Source organism: Ahaetulla prasina, chromosome 1 (assembly GCF_028640845.1).
Source record: "Ahaetulla prasina isolate Xishuangbanna chromosome 1, ASM2864084v1, whole genome shotgun sequence".
NCBI classification, from domain to species: domain Eukaryota; kingdom Metazoa; phylum Chordata; class Lepidosauria; order Squamata; family Colubridae; genus Ahaetulla; species Ahaetulla prasina.
In genome coordinates, this window is record NC_080539.1 from 329,810,714 (window position 1) to 329,833,676 (window position 22,963).

Here is a 22,963-nt window from a genome sequence, read left to right on the forward strand (position 1 = left end):
GGCAAAATCAACTGCTTAACTAAGAGCTGAAGTACTGTTTGTTCCTGGGTGACTCATCGGCATCAAGGGAGATAACAGAGTCACTTGGCATACGCTCGCTAGTTTGCTGCCAGAGCTGATAGTGCCGGCTAATTAAGCCATCGCTCGGACGGAGGCGAGGGGGGACAGAACAGGTAAGCAACGGTTGAATCTTTTGTGACAGAAGTGAAGGAACGTAAGGAAAAGACGCTGAAAACACCCAGAGGTGCTTTTTCAAGAGGCAACTGGACTTTCTTGTTTTTTCTTTGAAGATGTTTTGCTTCTCATCCAAGAAGCTTCTTCAGCTCTGACTTCTTGGATGCTTCTTGGATGAGAAGCAAAACATCTTCAAAGAAAAAACAGGAAAGTCCAGTTGCCTCCTGAAAAAACACTGAGAACACTGACAGATGGGCCAGTATGCAGGCCACATGAAAGGGGAGGAAAGCCGTACATCTGCACTGCATTATTTGCCTCTCTCTCAGAATTGTCTTGGCTAAAATTTGAATTAACCTAGGTAATCAAGTGTTTTGCTTTGGCAGCAAAATATGCTTTTATTTTGCGCACATTGCTGCTTCAAATGTCTGGCACGAATGAAATGTTGGGAAAATGAATTCTCAATAATTAAACCGTTGAGAAGAAGAAAAGGGGTACATCTGTTCATATCTGATTCTTCCCCGTTCCCCACCATCTTTCTCCTTATTATCACAGGTAAGTTGCAACAGACAACTCTCAAGAAAAGCAGATGTCAGCCAAAGAAAGGGTGTTATCCCTGCTGTAGGGGATTCTCTTGCCATTCCTGTAACAACAGAAGGTGAGGATTTTGGTCCTGCGTAAGGACTACTGTATAAGCACCATTCTTCTGGCTCTAACACAATCCTTCCTAAGCAATGGGACTAGACCAGTGATGGAGAACTTTTTGGGCAGTGAGTGCCCAAACCGGAACGCGCTTGCCCCAGCCCCAGAAACTCGAAGACCAGCTGGCCGGTGTGCATGTGCGTGCCCACCAGCTGGTCTTTGTGCATGTCGGAGCAATGGAAACCTGAAGACCAGGTGGCCAGTATGCACATGTGCACCGGCCAGCTGGTCTTTGGGTTTCTGGCACACGCAAAGACCAGCTGGATGGCGCGCATGCATCCACTGGAAACCAGAAGAGCAGCTGGCGATAGCGCACATGCCCGCAGAAAGGGCTCTGTGTGGTACCTCTGGCACATGTGCCATAGGTTCCCCATCATGGGACTAGATAATGGAGACAGAAGAGACTTTTTACTGGGATGACACTACCTTGCCTCTGCTTCTTTTTCAGAAGGCATTTCTTGGAGGGGAAGAAAGAAATTCTTTTTTTGGGGTGGAGTGGTATGGGAAGGCCTCTGGATTTCATTTTCCATCATCCATCCATCAGTTTCAACTCTATAGAGCTATAGCTATAGAGCACTGCACACCAGAACAACTAGACACAAGAATAGTTTTTTCCCCGAAGGCCATCACTCTGCTAAACAAATAATTCCCTCAACACTGTCAAACTATTTACTGAATCTGCACCACTATTAATCTTCTCATCGTTCCCATCACCAATCTCTTTCCACTTATGACTGTATGACTGTAACTTTGTTGCTGGTAATCCTTATTATTCATATTGATATTGATTGTTCCTGATTGTTTATTTGTACGCTATGATTATCATTAAGTGTTGTATCATTAAGTGTTAAATTTGTACCCTATGACCATTTGTATTGTAAATGTTGTACCTTAATGAAGGTATCTTTTCTTCTTTTATGTACAAATTTGCACCAAGACAAATTCCTTGAGTGTCCAATCACACTTGTCCAATAAAAAATCTATTCTATTCTATTCTATTCTATTCTATTCTATTCTATTCTATTCTATTCTATTCTATTCTATTCTATTCTATTCTATTCTATTCTATTCTAGTCCCCATACTGTTTAGGACCAATGAGATGTCCCCCAAGACAGAAATCCACATTACAAAGTCAGCACCAAATAGTTTTCTGGATACGGGGGTGGGGGGGTCCTATTGCCTTATGCTTTACAGCAGGGGTGTCAAACTTGTGGCCCGCGGGCCAGATGCGTCACAAGCTGGCCATGCCCACACATGGTGTAGCGAAGGGGGAAAAAAGTCATAATCTATCACGTGATGACAGGAGTTTGACACCCCTGCTTTATAGTAATGTTCCCAACCTGGACAACTCATGGCAGTTGGCATAATGGATAAAATGAGGGGGAAAAGGTAGAGATAATCCAAACCAAAAAGGGGCGAAAAAACTACAGGTACCACCTTGTGAGAAGTGGAATCAATTGGTAATTAACTATGAGGTAGGTTTTACTCATAAATAAAATGACCAAATTATAGTTCAAGTGAAACACACCTTCTGCAAAACTTTCATTTTCCAGAATTCTCAGCAGTGAACATGCTGGTTGGGGAATTCTGGGAGTTTAAATCTAGACATTTTGCAGAACACCCAGATTGAGGCTGACATTACTCCGTCAGAAAGAATTAACAGAACTCAATAAATAAAAAGGAGTACTAGCAGCCAATCTGTTTACATAAAGAGAAGTTGTTTGTCAACAGAGGGATAAAAGTATTAGCCTAGGGTTCCGTGACTTTCAAAGTCTACAGGCAACATTTGGGTGGATGTTCTTATATTCCTACCAAATATACCTTTGCAAAATGGCGAATGTCCTTTTTTAAGCATCTTACAATCTGGACAGAAGTGTATGGAACAATGCAGAATCTGAACAGGATCATATCCATTATTTACCGTATACCACAGACAATCAAATACGTAGGTACTGCCAGATTCAATCAAAACCAGGCTGAGGGAAGCATGTGGTTACAGACTGTCCATCTCACTTGGAAAGAGGGTGTAATTCAGTGTTTCTGCTTTGCAGGTAGAAAATTCTAATCCCTGGTCAGCAAAACTGCAAAAAACTTCTACTGTATCTTGGACAGTTAACACATTAGACCAGGGGTGTTAAATTCAATTTCATTGAGGGCCGCATCAGGGTTTTTGTTTGACTTGGGGGGGGGGCTGGCTGGGAGTGGGCAATGTCACTTGTGTCAGGGCTGCCTTGGTGGTCCAAGTGCTCTGCTAGCAAAAATGGGCTCCAGAGCTCTGTTTTCAGCTGGGACAGCCTCCTGAAACCCTCTGCCAGCAAAAATAGAGCTTGGGATGGCCACACGCAGCCCTCACAAGCTCAATTTTCAGCTGTAATGGCCTTCTGCAACCCTCTGCCAGCCAAAATGGAGCTCTGTTTTGGCTGGCAGAGGCACCACAAGCCAGGCCTTTGCTGTTTCCCACGATCTAAGCACCCTGTGGGCCATATCCAGGCTCCGGGCCTTGAGTTTGACACCCCTGCATTGGACAAATAATGAACTAGATGGATTAATGTCTACATTTTATTTCAATTGTTTCTTATGGAATGTATACATTTAGAATTCATACTGTATAGAAACACAACTTCTGCATATATGCACAAAATACTGAGACTCTCTGAAATCATGAAGAATATTTTCACGTCAGAAATGGGAATAGTTTGGGGGCGTATGAGTCGGGGAATTATTACTAGAGTCTTATGTGGGCCATGCTACGAAGAAATTTGAATCAGAGGTTCTAGGAAAAGAGGTTCCTACTGAAAAATTTTATATTAGTGATTCTTTCTGAAAATACTTGCACCAGGGGAGAAACTCCCATAGGGAATATATAATTAATTTTTTCTAACAAGATTTTTGTTCTTGAAGTTGTCTTCAGAATGAAGATCTCTGTGGAGACTATGCTGGAACAACTTCCCAAAGAGATAGGTATTTTTATGGGGTATTTCTACACAGGGAGCTTTAGCATTCTCAGTGAAGGAACCAAATGACAACTCTTAAAAAGGTTATTGTGGAAGGTTTATATCTCAGAAACTCCGGTTCAAATCTCCTCTCATCCTCCCAAACTTTTCACAAACTCTGGATCCGTCTTTCGATTCAATCTACTAGATAAGGTTGTACTTTGGAGAAAAACTTAAGGATTATATTATTATTCCTATTATATAGGGAAATGTCCGTCATCTTGAATTCTAGAGAGAAGGCAGACTATAAAACTAATGCATATAAATACATCCAGATGTTATACAGGTAGTCCTTGACTTACGACCACAATTGAGCCCAAAATTTCTGTTAAGTGAGTTTTGCCCCTTTTTACAGCCTTTCTTGCCAGAGTTGTTAAGTGAATCACTACAGTTGGATAAGGTAATAATCTGGTTGTTAAATGAATCTGGCTTCCCCATCAACTTTGCTTCCCAGAAAGTCACAAAAGGGGATCACATGACCTTGGGAAACAGCAACGGTCGTAAGTATGAACCAGTTGCTGAGCATCTGAATTTTGATCACACGCCCATGGGGATGCTGCAAAAGTCATAATTGGGAAAAAACGGTTATCAGTCGCATTTTTCAGTGCCCTTGTGACTTTGAACAGTTGCTAAACGAACTGTTGTAAGTCAAAGACTACCTGTAATAATTAAAGGAAATAAAGTTTATTCTTTTATATATCGTAACAAATGTAATACCAAAGTGTAAGACTATCTGTCTGCTGTTTCTTGAGTATGCAAAGTGACTACAAATGGTAATCAGTGGAGACAACGTATTATGACTTGATAAGGAGACAGGAACTTACACCTCGGGCAAAAATCGCTATCAGGAGACAGAAACATCAGCCCAAGGTGAAAATTACAAGTAAATAAGAAAAGATATTACGGATGGACGAAATCACCAAGATGACCCTTTACAGTGTAAAACAACTAAAAGGATGACCTAAGAGAATAAGGGGGAATTGGGAGGGCTTTGTAGGCGTGGCGTGCATTGTGAAGGTGTATAAAATGTATAGCTTGAAAACTGCTTTTTGTGCTCTTTGAACTCAATCCATTTAGGAAGAGTCTAAGAGGCTGTGCTTGCAACCGCTTTTCTTTTTTTCTTTTCATATTTTTCTCCAATAAATCTTTAATTTTGTTAAGCAGACTATTTTTTTTTATTTCTTTTTGTCACAACAGTATACACAAACAACTGTCATAGATAAAACATATCTTGAAGAAAAATATATATATATAAGTAAAAAAATATGCATCAACGATATTAATTTGATATAATGAAGAGAACAATAGGACAGGAACGGTAGGCACTTTTGTGCTCTTATGTACGCCCCTTATAGTCCTCTTAGGAATGGGGTGAGGTCAATAGTAGACAGTTTTTGGTTGAAGATTTTGGGATTTTGAGTAGACTATGGAGTCAGGTAATGAGTTCCAAGCATTAACAACTCTGTTACAGAAGTCATATTTTCTGCAATCAAGTTTGAAGCGGTTGACATTTAGCTTGAATCTATTTGTTGCTCTTGTACTATTGCGACTGAAGGTGAAGTAGCCTTTTATAGGAAGGATTGTCTTGGAGTCGTATCAAATTTTGGGGGTTTTAAATCTCACATTATGCATGCGTGCAGGCACCCGTATACACATACGTGTATTTGTATCACGTGCACTCGTGTATCGTGTGTCTACTATTGACCTCACCCCATTCCTAAGAGGTCTATAAGGGGCGTGCATAAGATCACAAACGTGCCTACCGCTCCTGTCCTATTGTTTCCTTTCATTATATCCAATTAATATAGTTATTACATACTTATGCTTATATATATGCTTATATGTTGTATAGTTATTTTCATGCTTATGGTTATATATACTGTTGTGACAAAATAAATAAATAAAAATAATGCGTGTCCACACATCGAGACGATTACAGTATAGATAGCGTGGCACCGTATAGCGAAGGCTTGGGAGAGAAAAGTCAAACTCTTCCCAAAATAATATCTGTCTCCGAAAGTCACTCCTCATCCTCCGCATTACCTTCCTCTGGAGCTCCCAGGCTCCCACGCAGGCCTTGCCGAGCTGCGCCCCGAGAAGATGCTCCCCGCCTAGCAGCGTCAGCCCACGAGGGGCGCAGCAGCCCCCGCGGTAGCCGGCTACCGATGCCCCGGAGCTCACTTCCCACACCGAGCAGCAGCCGCTACCCGACGAGTTCGAAGAGGAGCCGCCGCTACCGGGTCCCAAAGAGGTCTCGCCCGCCGCAGCCACCACCGCCACTTCCACGGGTCCCCCCAGACCTCCGCCGGCGACCGCCATCTTGTCCGGACCGCGCCGACACACCCCCTCCTCCTCTATCGTGCGCAGGCGCAGCAGGAAGTCGAGGTCTCGAGGAGTCAAGTTGTTGATCACAGAGATGAAAATTCTAGACCGCACTTCCTCCCTCGAGGATTGTAGATCTAGCTGAGAATAAGCTTTCCCGTCAGAGTGGGAGAGACCGTTGCAATAAAAAGTTACGTACAACAATAACAAACATTGGGTGTTATAAAACTCTGAAAGACTGGAAAGACAGAAATGATAAACTCACACAGCGCAATATTTTCTTTTTCTGATGTATCGGTGTGCATTTAGTGAAGAATCAGAATACAGAACTATGATACAATACACAATGTTTTCTCAACTGTGGCAATTTTAAAAATGAGTGGACTTCAACTCCCAGCATTCCACAATCAGCCATGCTGGCTGGGGAATGCTGGGAGTTGAAGTCCACTCATCGTATTGCCAAGGTTGAGAAACTGGCAATACATTGTGTGGCTGTCAGGTCGGAGGTGAAATCCAGCAGGTTCTGGAGAACTGGTAGCAGAAATTTTGAGTAGTTCAGAGAACTGGCAATGGCCACCTCTGGCTGGCCCCAGAGTGGGGTGGGAATGGAGATTTTGTAGTATCCTTCTCCAGGAGTGGGGTGGGAATGGAGATTTTGCAGGATTTTTTCCCTGGAGTGGGGAGGGAATGGAGATTTTGCAGTATCCTTCCCCTGCCATGCCCACAGAACCACTGGTAAAAAATTTTTGGATTTCACCATTGTGTCAGATCAACATATTCAGAAACTCTCACTCTTTTTCAGTGGTGTATCAGTGGTGGGCATCCTGAAAACTGAAAAATTAGGATGTCTGTGAATCCAAATCAAAATATTTTACATTTGTTTGTAACTTTTTGTTTGAAGTGCACATTTCCTAAAATACATGCAGCGGTCAAGCATTTTATCTAATTGTACTAAATAGGACAACCTCAGTGGCATTCACACTCAATGATATAAGTAAAATGGCAGAAGAGAATGTAAAAACATCACTTTTGTTGATCACAGCAAGGGCACTGCCACAATTTTTACAGTGTAGTTAAATACTCTACAAGTCTCTCTCACATACATAATACTTCTTAGTGTAACATATCCTAGGGATGAGTGATGGTAAGTTTTATCTTCCAGGCTGAGTTGGAATAAAGGTGGGCATCTAAACCAGCCAACTATCTTATCTGATACAAATAATTTATGTCGAATGTCATAATGTCAAACTATTGACTAAATCTGCACTACTATTAATCGTCTCATCGTTCCTATCACCCATCTCCTTCCACTTATGACTCTATGACTGTAACTTTGTTGCTTGTATCCTTATGATTTATATTGATTGTTTCCTGGTTGCTTATTTGTACCCTATGACTATCATGAAGTGTTGTATCTTATGATTCTTGATGAATGTATCTTTTCTTTTATATACACTGAGAGCATATGCACCAAGACAAATTTCCTTGTGTGTCCAATCACACTTGGCCGATAAAAAAAAAATCTATTCTATTCTAATAAGTTTCGGTGGTGCGTTATCTGTCAGGAATATGCACCAATCTGGTAAGAACATTGATGTCATGAATTCCTTCAGTCTGCTTTTAAATGCAACAAATTCATTTTGCTTCACTGGCTAGTTAAACTAAAAGTTGACTCTTCATCCAGCTCTTCTATAATTTGCTATCAGAAAATTTTGTTTATTGGATAGTTTTAAAAAACATCAAAAACAACAACTCCACTTACTATCAAGCAAGTGAGTTCTCGGGTAATTTGTTTATTGGTTATTATCTTATTAACCTCTGTAAACTTACAGCAGTACAAAAATATTTTTTTTTCTTTGAATTAGAACGCATTTCCACAAGATTACATTAGAGGAAAAGAGGCCAGTTCACCCCATCCTCCAAGCAACACATCTAGTTTTGCTAAGTTCCAGCACAGGGAACTATCAAAAACCAAACAAAAACATTCATTGGCATTACAGTAACTGAAAGTGTGGTAAGAGGGAATGAGATGTTTATAAACACACAGGAAAATTATTTGAATATTAAATATGACGTGTAACGGTGAGTGTGGCAGACAAACTTAAGAAAATAGCACAAGGCAAGTGCAATGCAGCATATGGCCCTCATCTTTTTATAAGGTGCATCGTTAGCTGATAGAGGTTGTACAAAGTCAGCTTTGTTTTAGGGGGGAGTTTTGGGAATGGGGAATACCGAACACTTCGACCATTGTTGACTTATCAGATCTACAACCAAAGATGAGCCATAGCTCGAGAGGACAGTGATAGCAGCAATTACTAAGAGGCACAATCCCCTGGAAATCTCACCCATGCCAGTCCCTCTGAAGTGAACAGATGGTAGCTTGCTTTAAACCCCATCCCCCACCCCACCCCACCCCACCAAGCAGATTCTGATCATCTGTATTCTGCATATAGAGGCCAATGGGAAGACTCAGCAATGGGGTCTTACGCCTAAGAAAGAGAAGGGAAAACACAGGAATTTGTGTTCCTGAAGGCATCCTTGCCCGTTCTGAATAAATTGTAGCCGGCTATTAGCATAGCATTTCCTGTGGACGCCAAAGATTTGGGATAGTTTGTCTGTTGCATAATTAATGGGGTCAGGAATTGCAAGATGTCCAGCTCAATCTACTGTTGTCTATAAAAGCTGGGCTGCAAGGTCTTTTACTGAGGAAGCCTCCCGTTAACTAATCAGTCTGTCCAAGAGAAGGGAGTGGTTTGGGCTGAAGCTCACAAATATGCAACCACTTATCTGCCGCCACTCCTGATTTTGCTGCCTTGCCAACTGCACACTGCCTCAACGAATGTTTCTCAACCTTGACTTTTTTTAAGATGGGTGGACTCTTTTAACTCCCACAATTTCCCCAGCCAGGGGAAAAATGCTGGCTGGAGAAATTCTGGGAGTTAAAAAATCCACACATCTTAAAAGTTGTCAAGGTTGAGAAACACTGTGGCCTAGACTCAAGGTTAAGTTTATTTGGCATCAGACACAGATCAGCACCCTGCGGATGATGGTGCTTCATGCAAAAGGCCCATCACCCATGCTTAGCCCTCTCTTCCCAGACAGAAACAGTTAGCCAAGACAATACAGAGAACATAGATTTTTTTTTTAAAAAAAAAGAAAGACGTTTGCAGGTCTGTTAGCAGGCGGGTGGTGAGTGGGAAGACAGTCCACCTCTGCTCCTATGACAGTTTCCGTGGAGGCTAGTCTGTCTCATTGTCCTCATCTGTTATGCTCTGCCCATTCACAGCCACTGAGTCGTAAGGGCCCTGGGACAGGTCTTCAAAGTCATGGCTGGTGGCAGGGGAGATGATGTCTGGACTGGTGTCACAGGACTCGGTGGTCTGCTCTGAGGTAGCAATGGTTGTGGCGGTACTTTTTGGGACAGGATCAAAGTCGTCATCTTCAAGGATGGGAGATTCGTGTACATCTGGAAGGAAGGAGAAAACATTTTGTTACAGAATCATCAGGAAGGCAGGAAAAGGCGTTGGATCTACTGAGTTCGTTCGGCCTTTAGTAACAGACCTGCCAGCGGAACTAAACTGTTTTCTGGCCCTTAAATCTCAGCCCTCGTTTGACCTAGGTCTGGTTTACTGAACAGAACAGCTGTTAAAGTTATTAAGAAAATGAATATAAAGCAGTCTACCGCATATGAATTGTAACTGAACTTTTATACGTAATGTATATAAAAACAGAGAATATTAACTGCAGCACTGAAACAAAAGGTCCAAAAATGGGGGGGGGGGGGAAAGCCTTGGAAAAGAACAGTATATTTCTCTGGGTGAGCAAATGGGATACAGGTACTTTTCAATTTATGACTGGTAGTTTTTTTTTATATATATATACTTTATTGAACTTTTTTACATTAAAAACATAGAAAAAAAGGAAAAAGAAAAGGTTATATCACTTAAAAGCTATTTGTGGTGTTTTTCTTCTAACAATAATCCGTGCAATGATTACAAACATTAAATTGTACATATTTATGTTCTTATTTTATCTATTGATTATACTTAGTAACTAAATATCCCTGTCTATCTCCTTTCCATCCATCCATACCACCGTTCCCATATACCATAAAATACCAATGTCTCTTTATTTTTCAAACTCAGAGTCAGTTTGTCCATTTCTGTGCAATTCATGATCTTTTGTATAATAAGTCTCTCTGTGGGCACACATGGCTGTTTCCAGCATTGAACGAAGGCTGTCCCAGCAGCAGTTAATATATGTAGTATTAAATATTTTATACTCTTCACGTATTTTTTTTTAAAAATGCCCAATAAAAAGAGTTCAGGTTCTAGATCCATTACGACTGGTGGTTTAACGATCATTCAAAGTTATGATGGCCTCAGAAAAAGTGCTTTACAGCCCTTAAAAATCTTCTGGCCTCCATAAAATGTCTCACACACACACACACACACACACACACACACACACACACAGAGTCACATGACTACATTTAGGTGCTTGCCAAACAGCTTGCATTTATGACCAGATGCAGTATGCCTTGATCACATGATCATGATTTATGGTTTTTATTTTTATTTTTGCCAGTTTCAGGAAAAATGGATTCACTTAACCACCACATGGTTCGCTTAACAACCACCATATGTATGGTCAAAAAAATTGGGCCTCGTCATGCGGGTGCCTCGACTTAGGATCACAACAACTTACAACTGAAATTCTGGCCTCAATTATGGTTGCAAATCAAGATTGTCTGTACTATCAAACCTTATTGTACAGATAGTACTCGACTTAAACAGTTCATTTAGCGACTGTCTGAAGTTACAACAGCACTGAAAAAAGTGACTTATGACCGTGTTCCCACACTTATGACCGCTGCAGCATCGCCATGTTCACGTGATCAAAAGTCAGGTGCTTGGGAACTGACTCACTTTTATGACAGTTTCAGTGTCCTGGGGTCATGTGATCCCCTTCTGCGACCCTCTGACAAGCAAAGTAAATGGGGAAGGCACTTAACAACTGTGTTATTAATTTAACAACTGCTGTGTTTTACTTAACAACTGTGGCAGGAAAGGTTGTAAAATGGAGCAAGATTCACTTAAGAAGTGTCTCACTTAGCAACAGAAATTTGGGGCTCAACTGTGGTTGTAAGTCGAGGACTACCTGTACTTAGTTTCTTTAGTTACTCCTTATAAAAGAGTAGCAGTGGATTCCTAAGCAAGTGGATGTGATGATCTCCAAGATCCCTCACTGTTTATGAGCCAATTATGGAATTATTAGGCTATTCAGCCCACACTTAAGTAACTCCTCAGTCAGTATCTCATAGATAGAAATGCTTTGCTGAAATAAAGATATATCCACAGCATTCCCATAATCCCATGATGGTGAACCATAGCTATATCGGTGGGCACACAAACTCAGCTGAATTTCGGGCCTTCTGGGCCCACCAGAAGTAGGGAAACAGGCTGTTTCCTGCTTCTGGAGGATCTTGGGGTGGTGGTGGTGGGGAAGGCCCATTTTTCTCTCTCCCCAGCCTCCAGAGCCTTTCTAGGAGTCTGGGGAGAGCAAAAATGGCCTTCCCCACCACCCCCAGGAGGCCCTTCGGAGACCGGAAATGGCCCGTTTGCCAACTTCGGGTCCCACCGGAAGTTGGCAAATGGATCATTTCCAGCCTCTGGAGGGGTGGGGAAGGCCATTTTCACCCTCCCCAGACTCCTAGAAAGGCTCTGGAGGCTGGGGAGAAGAAAAAATGGGCCTACCATGCCATCATATGCCAAGAGCTTGGGGTGGGGGACGGGACGCGTGTGCATGCGTGGTAGCAGGGCACACAGAATTATGGGTGTGGGCACATGTGCGCAACCTCCTCCACTGCTTCTAGCACAGGATGGCAAAAAGGTTAGCAAGCACTGCCATAAATTATCAAGGATGTATACATTAAATACATCCATTTAGCTAATAATAATTTAACTGCAAGAAAGCTTAAGCTTATCTTACACAGTACTTAACTCCTTTCATGTAGCCTGGCTTTTTATCCAAAATTTCTGTTAATCAGGTCATTGTGGATTGGTTCACACATTAAGGCATAATAAGCAGTGTGTCCATCAGAGCAAGTCAAAGCTAAATAAACCCCATTAAGATTTAGAGTTAAGCAAGGACCACTTCATGCTGTCTCAAATACTGTTAAGTAGCATTGTACAATATTGCTCATTATTTAACAATAGCATCATTGGAAGAACTTGTATTGAAGTCTTACTGCTAAATGCTTCTGGATACTGTTTTGCTAGTTTTCCTTTCAGCGTCCTGCAAGAAAAAGAAAAGAACTAACTATACCACAACTGTTTCAAAGGGTGGGGTGGGGGGTGGAAACAGGAGTGAATTGTCACTTAATAGTGCAAGGAAAAGAAATCAATATGCAAACCTTTTTCAGAAGACTGTCTCAAAGGTGCTTTTTCAGAAGGCAACTGGACTGTTGGGGTTTTTTTGGAGAAGGGAGGAGAGGAGGAGGAGGAGAAGGAGAAGGAGAAGAGGAGGAGGAGGAAGCAGCTGTTTCATCAGTTCTGGCAGGATAGTGAAGGCTATGCAAGGATTAGTTCTGACAGGATGGGTGGTGGTGGAAGGATCATATTTTTTTGCAGTCCTCTGGTCATTAGTACTCTCCCTGAGAGTTCTTGAGGCGACTTGGGGGCTTATCTGTGCCCTAATCTCTAAACCCCCAGGTGGCCTCAAAAGCTCTGAGGGAGAGTGCCAGCAATCAGAGGTCTGCAAAGAAATATCCTTCCACCCCCCCACCCCATCTGGTCAGAATTAATCGTTCCAACACCCCCACCATCCTGCCAAAATCGATGAACCTTCTCGGATAAGAGGCAAAACATCATCTTCTTCCTCAAGGGAGGAAGGGAAAAAAACCCAGTCCAGCTGCTTTTTGAAAAAGCACGTTTGAGACAGCTATGGCCTATATCAGGGGTCTCCAACCTTGGCAACTTTAAGACTTGTGGACTTCAGCTACCAGAATCCCTGGGAGTTGGCTGAGGAATTCTGGGAGTTGAAGTCCATAAGTCTTAAAGTTGCCAAGGTTGGAGATCCCTGATCTATATGATTAGGAACATCCACAAACATCTTTTTTTCAGAAGATTTATGCTACAACTCCCCTTCAATCTGTGTGGACTTTCCCAAGAAATTCTGAAGAAAATTCAGAAATTGTTGATGAAAATTTCAGAGCCACAAGAGGAGCTCCTGGGGCAAGAGAAGGGCTGGATGACCGAAGAGGCAGTTAGATGTACCTGATCCTTCGAAAAATACTATCCAAATCTTTCTTCATCTCCACCAATGTCCGGGTGTGGTGAAGGAAGCGTTCGTTCATCTGTTGCATTCGGACCCCAGATAGGTTGTTGAAGTTGAGTAACATCTCGTTGGTTTTCTCAAATCGGTCAAGCCTGAACGGGAAGGCAAGAGGTTGAATTAGAATGGCACCAATAACTCTGCGATCATGATGAGGATCTTCTAACAAAAATACTGCAGGTATTTGCAACTATTTGTTCAGTGGCCATTTGAAGTTCCAACAGCATTCAATGAAGGGACTTATGAGCCATGCCAAGACAGGTACAGACTTCAGAGGATAATTACAATTGCAGAAAAAACAATGGCTACCAACCTGCCTTCCATTGAGGACCTGTATACTGCACGAGTCAAAAAGAGGGCTGTGAAAATATTTACAGACCCCTCACATCCTGGACATAAATTGTTTCAATTCCTACCCTCAAAACGACGCTATAGAGCACTGCACACCAGAACAACTAGACACAAGGACAGTTTTTCCCCGAACGCCATCACTCTGCTAAAGAAATAATTCCATCAACACTGTCAAACTATTTACTAAATCTGCACTACTATTAATCTTCTCATCGTTCTCATCACCCATCTCTTCCCACTTTATGACTGTAACTTTGTTGCTTGTATCCTTAACATTATTGTTTCCTGATTGCTTATTTGTACCCTATGACTATTATTAAGTGTTGTAAAATTTGTTTTATTTGTAAATTTGTACTCCATGACTTTCATTGTGTTGTAAGTGTTGTACCTTGATGAACGTATCTTTTCTTTTATGTACACTGACAGCATATGCACCAAGACAAATTCTTTGTGTGTCCAATCACACTTGGCCAATAAAGAATTCTATTCTACTCTAAGTTTTGGCCGTTGCAGGACCTCCAAGGTCACACGATCAAAATTTGGATATTTAGCACCCCAAGGACACTTACGACTGTACAACTTCCCTCACTCTCTGATCTCTTCCCCTCCAACATTTGTCCTTTTGGTCACCTTGCATAGTGGCACTCAGAGGCAATGTAAGAGCTGAGGCTGAAATAAGACACCCAGGGCCGTCAGCAGTGTCAGCCAGCTGCCACTTCTCTCACATCTCTACTTTAGCCCCAGAGCTGCCACTGAGAAATGCACCTTAAAACTCACATTGCAGCCAAACAGTGTGCAAAGCCCCTGGGGTTTTCTGGAACGCAGACAGCTTCAGTTGCTCCTATCACCCTATGCTCTATAGCAGAGGTCTCCAACCTTGGCAACTTTAAGACTTGTGGACTTCAACTCCCAGCTTTGCTGGCTGAGGGATTCTGGGAGTTGAAGTCCACAAGTCTTAAAGTTGCCAAGGTTGGAGACCCCTGCTCTATAGGCCCTGCTGGGCTTAAATGATCATTTTCTCCCGTTGCCGATGAGATACCCTTGGCTTGACCTACATACGCAAGGCAGCTGCTGGCTGTACAAAGCCTCATTCCCAGGGTCGCTTGCGCCATTCTCAAAAGCGTGTGTGCCATGCCTCGTCCAACTGGCACACCCCATTCTTGCAATACTTCAGAAAGCTTCTGAATTAGGTCTCACATGAACAGGCACACTACAGAAAGTCCTTGATTTATGACCACAATTGAGCCCAACGTATCTGTTGCTGAGTCAATGGTTAAGTGAGTTTTGTCCCATTTTACAACCTTCCTTGCCACAGTCGTTAAGTGAATCACTGCAGCTTTTAAGTTACTAACACGGTTCTTAAATGAATCTGCCTTCCCCATTGACTCTGCTTTGACAGAAGGTGGAAAAAGGGGATCGCATGACCTCAGGACACCGCAACTGTCATAAATATGAGTCAGTTGACAAGCATCCAAATTTTGAGGACATGGTTTTGCTGCAACGGTTGTAAATGTGGAAAATGGCGCCGTTGGGACGATGAATGGTCACTAAACAAACGGTTGTTAACTCGAGTTCTACCTCTATTTGCAGAATGCAGGCACCCCATTCTTCAAGTGCTTTGCAATGCTTCCCAACAGTTTTGTCCAATGGGAAAGTGCCAAGGAGTTTGCTTTTGCCAGCTCACTTCCTACTTCTTTCACTTCCTGCCTTCCCCATTGGATGGCATTCTTACAGTATTTGCATCACGCTGTGGCAAGCAGCCCCAAGCAGTTTCTCCACTGAACACATCCTTCAAATGGTTCCCCTTCCTTGTGGGACCTATGGGACTGAGTTGCTTATATAGGATATTGGAATGTGGGTTTGTTTTTAAAAGGTTTTCAGTAGGTGAGTACCTACTGGTTTGATAACTGGCAGGACAGAAAATGAAGGAAAAGACATATCCAGTATGTCTTAGCCTCTTTTCCCTCTAGACCAGGGTTGTCAAACTCGCGTTGTCACGGTGGCGTCACGTGACGTATGGCGTCTTTTTCCCCCTTCACTAAACCAGGCGTGGGCGTGGCCAGCACATGGGCGTGGCCAGCACGTGACGCATCCGGCCCACGGGGCTACAAGTTTGACAGCCCTGGTCTAGATTAAAACATCAAGAGTCAAGAATAAGCGATGCAACAAGTAAATTATCAGCTGGCAAAAGGAGAGAGATGAATGACAGACAGGAAAGTTTGCTAGGATCAAAGTAATACAACGCTGTGAAAAAATGTATAGGACTCACATGTTCTTCTGAGCCAAGATGATAGCATTTACGTCTTCTGAGTTCACCATGCTGAGCACACGGCTGCAGAAGACGCCCGAGGCAGTAGGTTCCATCTTAGACAGACACTGAAATCTGCCAATCACCAGAGAAGGAAGAAAGATACGTGATGAGTAAGAAGACTTCCTCTCGGCTTAGAGAGGTATACAACCTCATATGATTTGAGAAAAAAAGGCTTTCTATTATCTATAAGAAAGAAGGAAAGCATCCTCAAAGGAAATAATACCAGTGAGGAACATAAAACTATACACAGTGCTGCAAAAGGGGTGTTGTGTCTTGCCCGCTCTCACCGCAGCCGGGGTCTTCTTATCTGCTTCCGAACGCTGAGGAATGTCCTAGTATGCCTCCCGGCCCCAGCCCTGGCTCCATGCCCAGACAGGCTGAGGAGGAGGGGGCACCTCCCGGCCCCAGCCCTGGCTCCATGCCCAGGCAAACGGAGCAACTAGACCCCTCCCCCTCCCCCACAGCATGTGAGCCTGAGGGAGGTCAATTACCAACAGCTGCCGACTGGAGTGACCCTCGCTTCAGAAGAATTGATAGGCGGCGGCGTCAGAAGGAAGGGAGGGGCAGGCCTGGATAAGTGCTGAGTCATGGAGCCACACCCCATGGCCTATATAAAGGATCTGCTTTCTGGCAGTCTCTGAGTCAGGCAAAGTCGAACATATCTTGCTGAAGTCACTTTCTGGTCTCCTGCCTGCCCTGAGGACTTTGCTAGGACTTTGGCAGAGCTGCAGAGGCACGCCTGATTCGGATTTCCCTGACCCGGCCGTCAGCGGAGGAGTGGGACACGACAAGGGGAAGGAGAAAAAGCCCTGTCAGGCCTCTCCCAACTAGATCCCTAGGAAAGGAAGACCCTCGACTCCATTTGGCTGAAGCGACAGGTTCTTTTACTGAGGGTTAGTAGTTGCAGCAAAAGCAAGGCAAGGTCTGAGTATTCCTCTGCAAAGATACAAAGTTTTCCCCTTATCTGTGGCCCTCCCCCTTGACTGGTCCGTCAGTGTCCAATGGCATCGCGCAGCTTGATGTTTTGGGAACAGCTTTGATGGTAGGCGCTTCTAGGAGAGGCTTCACATTCTTTCCCAGGTCAGGCATCCTGGAGGTGGTGGAATCTGGCCACTTGGCACCTCTGGTTCCTGTCAATGTCCTCCCTCCCCCTCCCCTCCTTACACCCCTTTTCACATCACCCTGCACAACTTCCTTGGCTTCCCTGCCCCCTCCTTTTGTTTATGGCAAGATGCCAGCAAGCTTAGCGAAGATGGCAGAGCTGACGAGCCTTTTCCCAGATACTGACTTAATCACCAACTCTTCAGGAACTCCCGTTTTTTTTTTCCATGCCATAAATAAATATCTTGATGTAGAACTTTACAGGGGAAATGTCATTGGGAAAAGTGTGCATCCTTCTCTCTCACCTCTTGCCTTCAAGGGTGAGAAAAATAAATGCTGTGCAGACTGGCTCCCCCCACCCACCCATGAGATTTTGATCCTGTGGCAAGTAGGAAGATCACAACCAGTTAGAACAGGGGTCTGCAAACTTGGCTCTTTTAAGACTTGTGGACTTCAACTCCCAGAGTTCCTCAGCCAGCAAAGCAAAGCTGGCTGAGGAACTCTGGGAGTTGGAAGTCCACAAGTCTTAAAAGAGCCAAGTTTGCAGACCCCTGAGTTAGAACATCAGATCTTTGAAATATTTTCAGTCTCCCCAAGCTGTCCTTTCTAAGACCATTCCTTAGTACAGGAAATAACCCCACCCCCTTATTAAAGCATCCACAATACATGGCTGTCTAAGCCTTAGTTTGTTTCAATATCTCAGTGAAAGAGTGGCCAGATCTCCTTTGGGGTAAATGGTTGTTTGGGTAAACTGTTCTCCCTATTCACAAGATGTTTCCCAAGATTCACGTGAAATATTGCTTGTTACAACTGAAAGTTATTGTTTGTTTGTTTATTCAATTTTTATAGCTGCCCAACTCAACCAAGTGACTCTGGGTGACTTATAATTCTAAATTGTTGCCTGGCCTGAGATCCCAGAACCGAAAGGAACAAGTTTGGCTACGGATTCCTTAGTGCAGGAATCCAAATGAAAGCATCCATAGCAGGTAGCTTACAGGTAGTCCTTGATTTATGACCATCATTGGGACTGGAATTTCCATTGCTAAGCAAGGTAGTTAAATAAGTTGCGCCTAATTTTACAACCTATTTTGCCACGGTGGTTAGGTGAATCACTGCAGTTGTTAAGTGAAAGATGTGGTTGTTAAGTGAATCCACTTAACATTGACTTTGGTTGTTGGAAGCCGGCTGGGAAGATCCGAAACAGCGATCACATGACTCCAGGATGCTTATAACTGTCATGCTGGTTGCCAAGAGCTTAAATTTTGACCATATGACCATGGGGATGGTGCAAACTTTGTAAGTGCGAGGACCAGTCATACGTCACTTTTTTCAGTGACATTTGTAACTTTGAATGATTGCTAAATGAATAGTTGTAAGTCAAGGACTCTCCATACTCAAGGGTCAGCCTTGAGTGGCTTGGACTGCTAAGACAGTCTGTTATTAACAGCAGCTGCTTGCAATTACTGCAGGTTCAAGCCCCACCAGGCCCAAGGTTGACTCAGCCTTCCATCCTTTATAAGGTAGGTAAAATGAGGACCCAGATTGTTGGGGGCAATAAGCTGACTTTGTATATAATATACAAATGGATGAAGACTATTGCTTGACATAGTGTAAGCCGCCCTGAGTCTTCGGAGAAGGGCGGGATATAAATGCAAATTTTTTAAAAAAAACTTAGTTTGGGCCTTAATACATCCTATGAAGGCCAGCCCACCTTCTGACTGGATCACTGGTACCACTGCCAAATTAGTACCAATAGTCATAGGTGTCTTGGGTGCAATCCCAAAACAACTGGAGCACCACTTGATTGTTAGGGGCAATATGCTGGTTCTGTAAACTGAGGGCTGTAAAGCACTATGAAGCACTATAAATCTACTGCTATCATCGCCATTGATAAATTCATCATCAGTCATTTGCAAAAGGCAGCTTTACTTGTTGCAGCTTACATCCTGCAACAATATCTGTAACACTATCAAACATCTGCCTATCCCAGGTCCTTGGGAAGTATGTACTCGACAGGTGGACCAAGATGGCAAATCTAGTCTGAATATCTGTCTGTTCGACCAACCATAATGTATTACATTTATTATATGCCACCCAACTCCCAGCAATTCTGGTTTTTATTCTTCTTGCACTTCAGGAATCTTTGCAATGTTCACTTCAAAATCTCCCTTCTTCCAATAACACGATTCTCTGACCGTATCCCGAACTCTTTAGGGCAGAGTTTCTCAACTTCAGCCAAGTCGATGATGGGCAGACTTCAACTCTCAGAATTCCCTAGCCAGTGTGGGAGTTGAAGTCCACTCATCCGTCAACTTGCTGAGATTGAGAAACGCTGCCCTAAACTAGAGCCATGGGAACCAGAACCTCCCAGTTGTGATACAGTTCCACCAGCAGCTGCAAACCAGTGGTGAGTTTCAAATTTTTTTACTACCTTCTGTGGGTGTGGCTTGGTGGGCGTGGCAGGAGAAAAATACTGTAAAATCTCTATTCCCACCCTACTCCAGGGGAAGGATATTGTAAAATCTCCATTCCCTCCCCAATCCAGGGGAAGGTTAGTGCAAAATCCCCATTTCCTCCCGATCAACTGGGACTGGGCCAATTAGAATTTTTACTACCGGTTCTCCAAACTACTCAAAATTTCCGCTACCGGTTCTCCAGAACTGGTCAGAACCTGCTGAAACCCACCTCTGGTGCAAACCCCCAGCCAGCGCTTGTGCTGAGATTGGGAGCAGGTATAAGCATCCAATTTGCACCCATAATCTTGGGATGGAACTGTAGTTTACTTTATCCAAGTATTACCAGATGGGGCAAGGGTCCCCAAACTTGGCCGCTTTAAGACTTGTGGACTTCAACTCCCAGAATTCTCCAGCCAGCATAGCTGGCTAGAGAATTCTGGGAGTTGAAGTCCACAAGTCTTGAAGCGGCCAAGTTTGAAGATCTCTGAGATGGGGGGGGTAGTTGCTCTCCTGAGTTAGAAGAAGCAAACCTTCCAGTGGCTCCGCCCCTTTCCCCCCCAGACCCCTCCTCTCCCCCCTCCCACGCGCAGGTATCCTCTGCCCGAGAGCAGGTATGACCACCACGCCTATTATCCCTACCTGAAGGAGTGAACCAACCACAACGGATCACATGTCGGACGCTAAAGGGGATCCGCGGACGGGGGGCGGGAGCGGGAGCGAGCGAGGAGGGAGAGACCGGGGAAAAAAAAGTTTCCCCCTCTCTCAAACCCGCCACCGATTGTTAACTCCGGCCATAGATCCCCCCACAGCAAGCCCGCTCACTTCCGGGTTGGCCTGGGTCACGTGACGCGCGACCTCGCTGTGGCGTTTTGCGTGCCGCGCCACCGATCGATCGAGTGAGGGCGGGAGTCCCTCCAGGCCCCGCCCCGCCCGGCCCGGCCCGGCCCCTCCCTCCCTCTGTTTTCATTGGACGAAACGTTGCCAGCGGGGGACCCGCCCCCAAAACACCCAGCTGGCTGAATTCTGAACGGGGAGATTGAAAGGCCGGGGTGGGAGGGCCCTTTAAAAGTGGCAGCGGGAGAAGAGGACCTCTGGGAATGGGCAGAGTGTATTTCTACGTAGACAGCAAGGTAGGCACAACTTGGTCTCGGGGGTTTCTTCCGATTTCCCCTTCCTTTCCCCGCCCCCCCCCAGTCCATCGAGCATGATTTTGCTACGCATGTGCAGAAAGCGTTCTGTGCAATATATTACAGACGCCCAAAGATTTGGGAATACAGTACGCAGAATGCATTTCTCGTGGAGCCATTGCAGAAAAGGGGGAGCCTGGCCTGCGCAGGGCTTCTTTGGAAGGCGCGGGGGGCATGCAGCAAGATGGCATGAAGCACGCTATAGTTTCTCTGCAGGGGGCAAGGAGTTTTTTCCCAGGAATTCAGAATTCAGAATTTTATCTTTATAAAAATAGCAAGACCGGACGCGTAGAATTAGAAATATGCACAGTGCATGCTTTGTATGCAGTAAACACATCTGCTTTGCAGGGTTTCTGGGCATGTGCAGAATGTAGGCTTTCTTCTCAGGCAGCAAGATGGCTGTGTCTCTCCTGCAGATCCTTGAAATGTATTCCGCCAGCAGTTGGAGCTGCAGCGGGCATGACTGTGTTTACTCAAACCGAGGCTTGTTTTCTATCAAATCTTGCAACAGGCATCGTACATTATAAATAGCCAGCTATGGTTTGGTTAACCAATAAAGGAGGATGTTTGAAATGAGAGTTTGGTTGGTTTCTTGCAGATGTTTCATTATCCAAAGTAGATAGGTTTGTAGGATTCGATCTGGGTTGGTGAGACCAGAGGTTTTGTCTTCTGAGCTTTCGGACTAGACTAGAGAGAAGTTCCCTGAAGGTTCCAGCACAAGTCCGAAAGCTCAGAAGACAAATCCTCTGGTTTGACCAACCCAGATCGAATCCTGCAGCATTATCCTGGATATGTATATTCGCCTTCATTTGTGATCACTAGGTTTGGGTAACAGGATTTTAAGCCATATGTACAATCAAACTGCATTGTGACAGATGTGTCACACACAGATGTGTAAATCCAGCTGCCATGTTATTATTTATTACTTCTGGTCTTCAACAAACTCTCCTTTCACTATCTCCTTTAAAAAGAGCCTTCTTACTGATGATGCCTGGTTCTGGAATGTTCTCCCTAAATACATTTGCTTGGTGACTAATTCATTGCTTTTGCAGTGAGAAGACTGTTTATTTTTCCTGAGTTTTTAAAATGCAGTGTTTATTTCACTGGTTATATTATGCCACTATTAAAAATCCTAACTTTGGGGAAGATTGGGGGTGGGTGGGTTTGGTGTGTGTGTTTTCATTTCAACTTTTATTATTTTTGCAACCCTTTCCTAGGAATATCACTGAAGTATATCCTAGAATAAAATAGAAGAGATTTTTTTATTGTGTGATTGGACACACAAGGAATTTGTCTTGGTGCATGTGCTCTCAGTGTACATAAAAGAAAAGATATGTTCATCAAGAATTCTAAGGTATAACACTTAATGATAGTCATAGTCATAGGGTACAAATAAGCAATCAGGAAACAATATCAATATAAATTGTAAGGATACAAGCAACAAAGTTACAGTCATACAGTCATTACTGGAAGGAGATGGGTGGTGGGAACGATGAGAAGATTAATAGTAGTGCAAATTTAGTAAATAGTTTGACAGTGTTGAGGGAATTATTTGTTTAGCAGAGTGATGGCGTTCTGGGAAAAAACTGTCCTTGTGTCTAGTTGTTCTGGTGTGCAGTGCTCTGTAGCGTCGTTTTGAGGGTAAGAGTTGAAACAGTTTATGTCCAGGATGCGAGGGGAAATATTGAAGTGTAAAAATGCTTACAATAAATAAATATAGTGAGATTCAGAGTCCCCCCTTTTCTATTATGGCAGTAATCACTACAGTTTTGTGACTTTTCCCTTCCCACATGAGAGTAAAGTTACTATTTGAAAGTATTTGATCATTTCCAAATGCTTGTTTTGGGTCAACAAATTCATGTATGTATTTCTAAATTTACACAGTGAGAATAGTCATAGAGTTGGACAGTTGGACATTAACTGTTAACAGTTAATGCTTAACTTTATGCTGACTAATCCTGAGGGTGTATTCTGGAAGACTGGCTAGGCGCTAAAATATTTCTTTTCAAGAGCAGAACAGAAGTTAATCTTGT

General features: G+C 43.6%; 3 protein-coding genes across 4 annotated transcripts in view; 1 reads left to right on the plus strand and 2 right to left on the minus strand.

Moving 5' to 3' along the window:
- WDR18 (WD repeat domain 18) overlaps window positions 1-6,202 on the minus strand; it is a 71,317-nt gene extending 65,115 nt beyond the window's left edge. For both annotated transcript variants that reach the window (XM_058162522.1, XM_058162521.1), the window contains exon 1: window positions 5,911-6,202. In XM_058162522.1, the coding sequence (XP_058018505.1) occupies window positions 5,911-6,186 (276 nt within the window). In that variant the 5' untranslated portion in view covers window positions 6,187-6,202. The remainder of the gene's footprint in view (window positions 1-5,910) is intronic.
- A 1,760-nt stretch (window positions 6,203-7,962) lies between these two features.
- KXD1 (KxDL motif containing 1) lies at window positions 7,963-20,612 on the minus strand. The gene is made up of 5 exons (XM_058162523.1): window positions 20,383-20,612; window positions 16,145-16,258; window positions 13,467-13,619; window positions 12,440-12,486; window positions 7,963-9,655 (listed from the first exon to the last, which is right to left on the minus strand). The coding sequence occupies exons 2-5, from the start codon at window positions 16,237-16,239 to the stop codon at window positions 9,429-9,431; spliced, it is 522 nt and encodes a 173-aa protein (XP_058018506.1). The 5' UTR covers window positions 16,240-16,258; window positions 20,383-20,612; the 3' UTR covers window positions 7,963-9,428.
- Window positions 20,613-20,736: 124 nt separating this feature from the next.
- FKBP8 (FKBP prolyl isomerase 8) overlaps window positions 20,737-22,963 on the plus strand; it is a 28,406-nt gene continuing 26,179 nt past the window's right edge. Inside the window, exon 1 of the mRNA XM_058162524.1 lies at window positions 20,737-20,873. The gene's annotated coding sequence lies outside the window, so the exon portion shown is untranslated. The remainder of the gene's footprint in view (window positions 20,874-22,963) is intronic.

Bases quoted from the DNA above. Each gene is read 5' to 3' on its own strand.
- KXD1 (XM_058162523.1), bottom strand. From the start codon at position 16,239: ATGGAACCTACTGCCTCGGGCGTCTTCTGCAGCCGTGTGCTCAGCATG. The intron at 12,487-13,466 runs GTACATCTAACT...TTTTTCTTGCAG, and splicing joins AGTATTTTTCGAAGGATCAG to GACGCTGAAAGGAAAACTAG. The intron at 9,656-12,439 runs GTAAGACTTCAA...CCTTCCTTCCAG, and splicing joins GTATCCAGAAGCATTTAGCA to ATGTACACGAATCTCCCATC.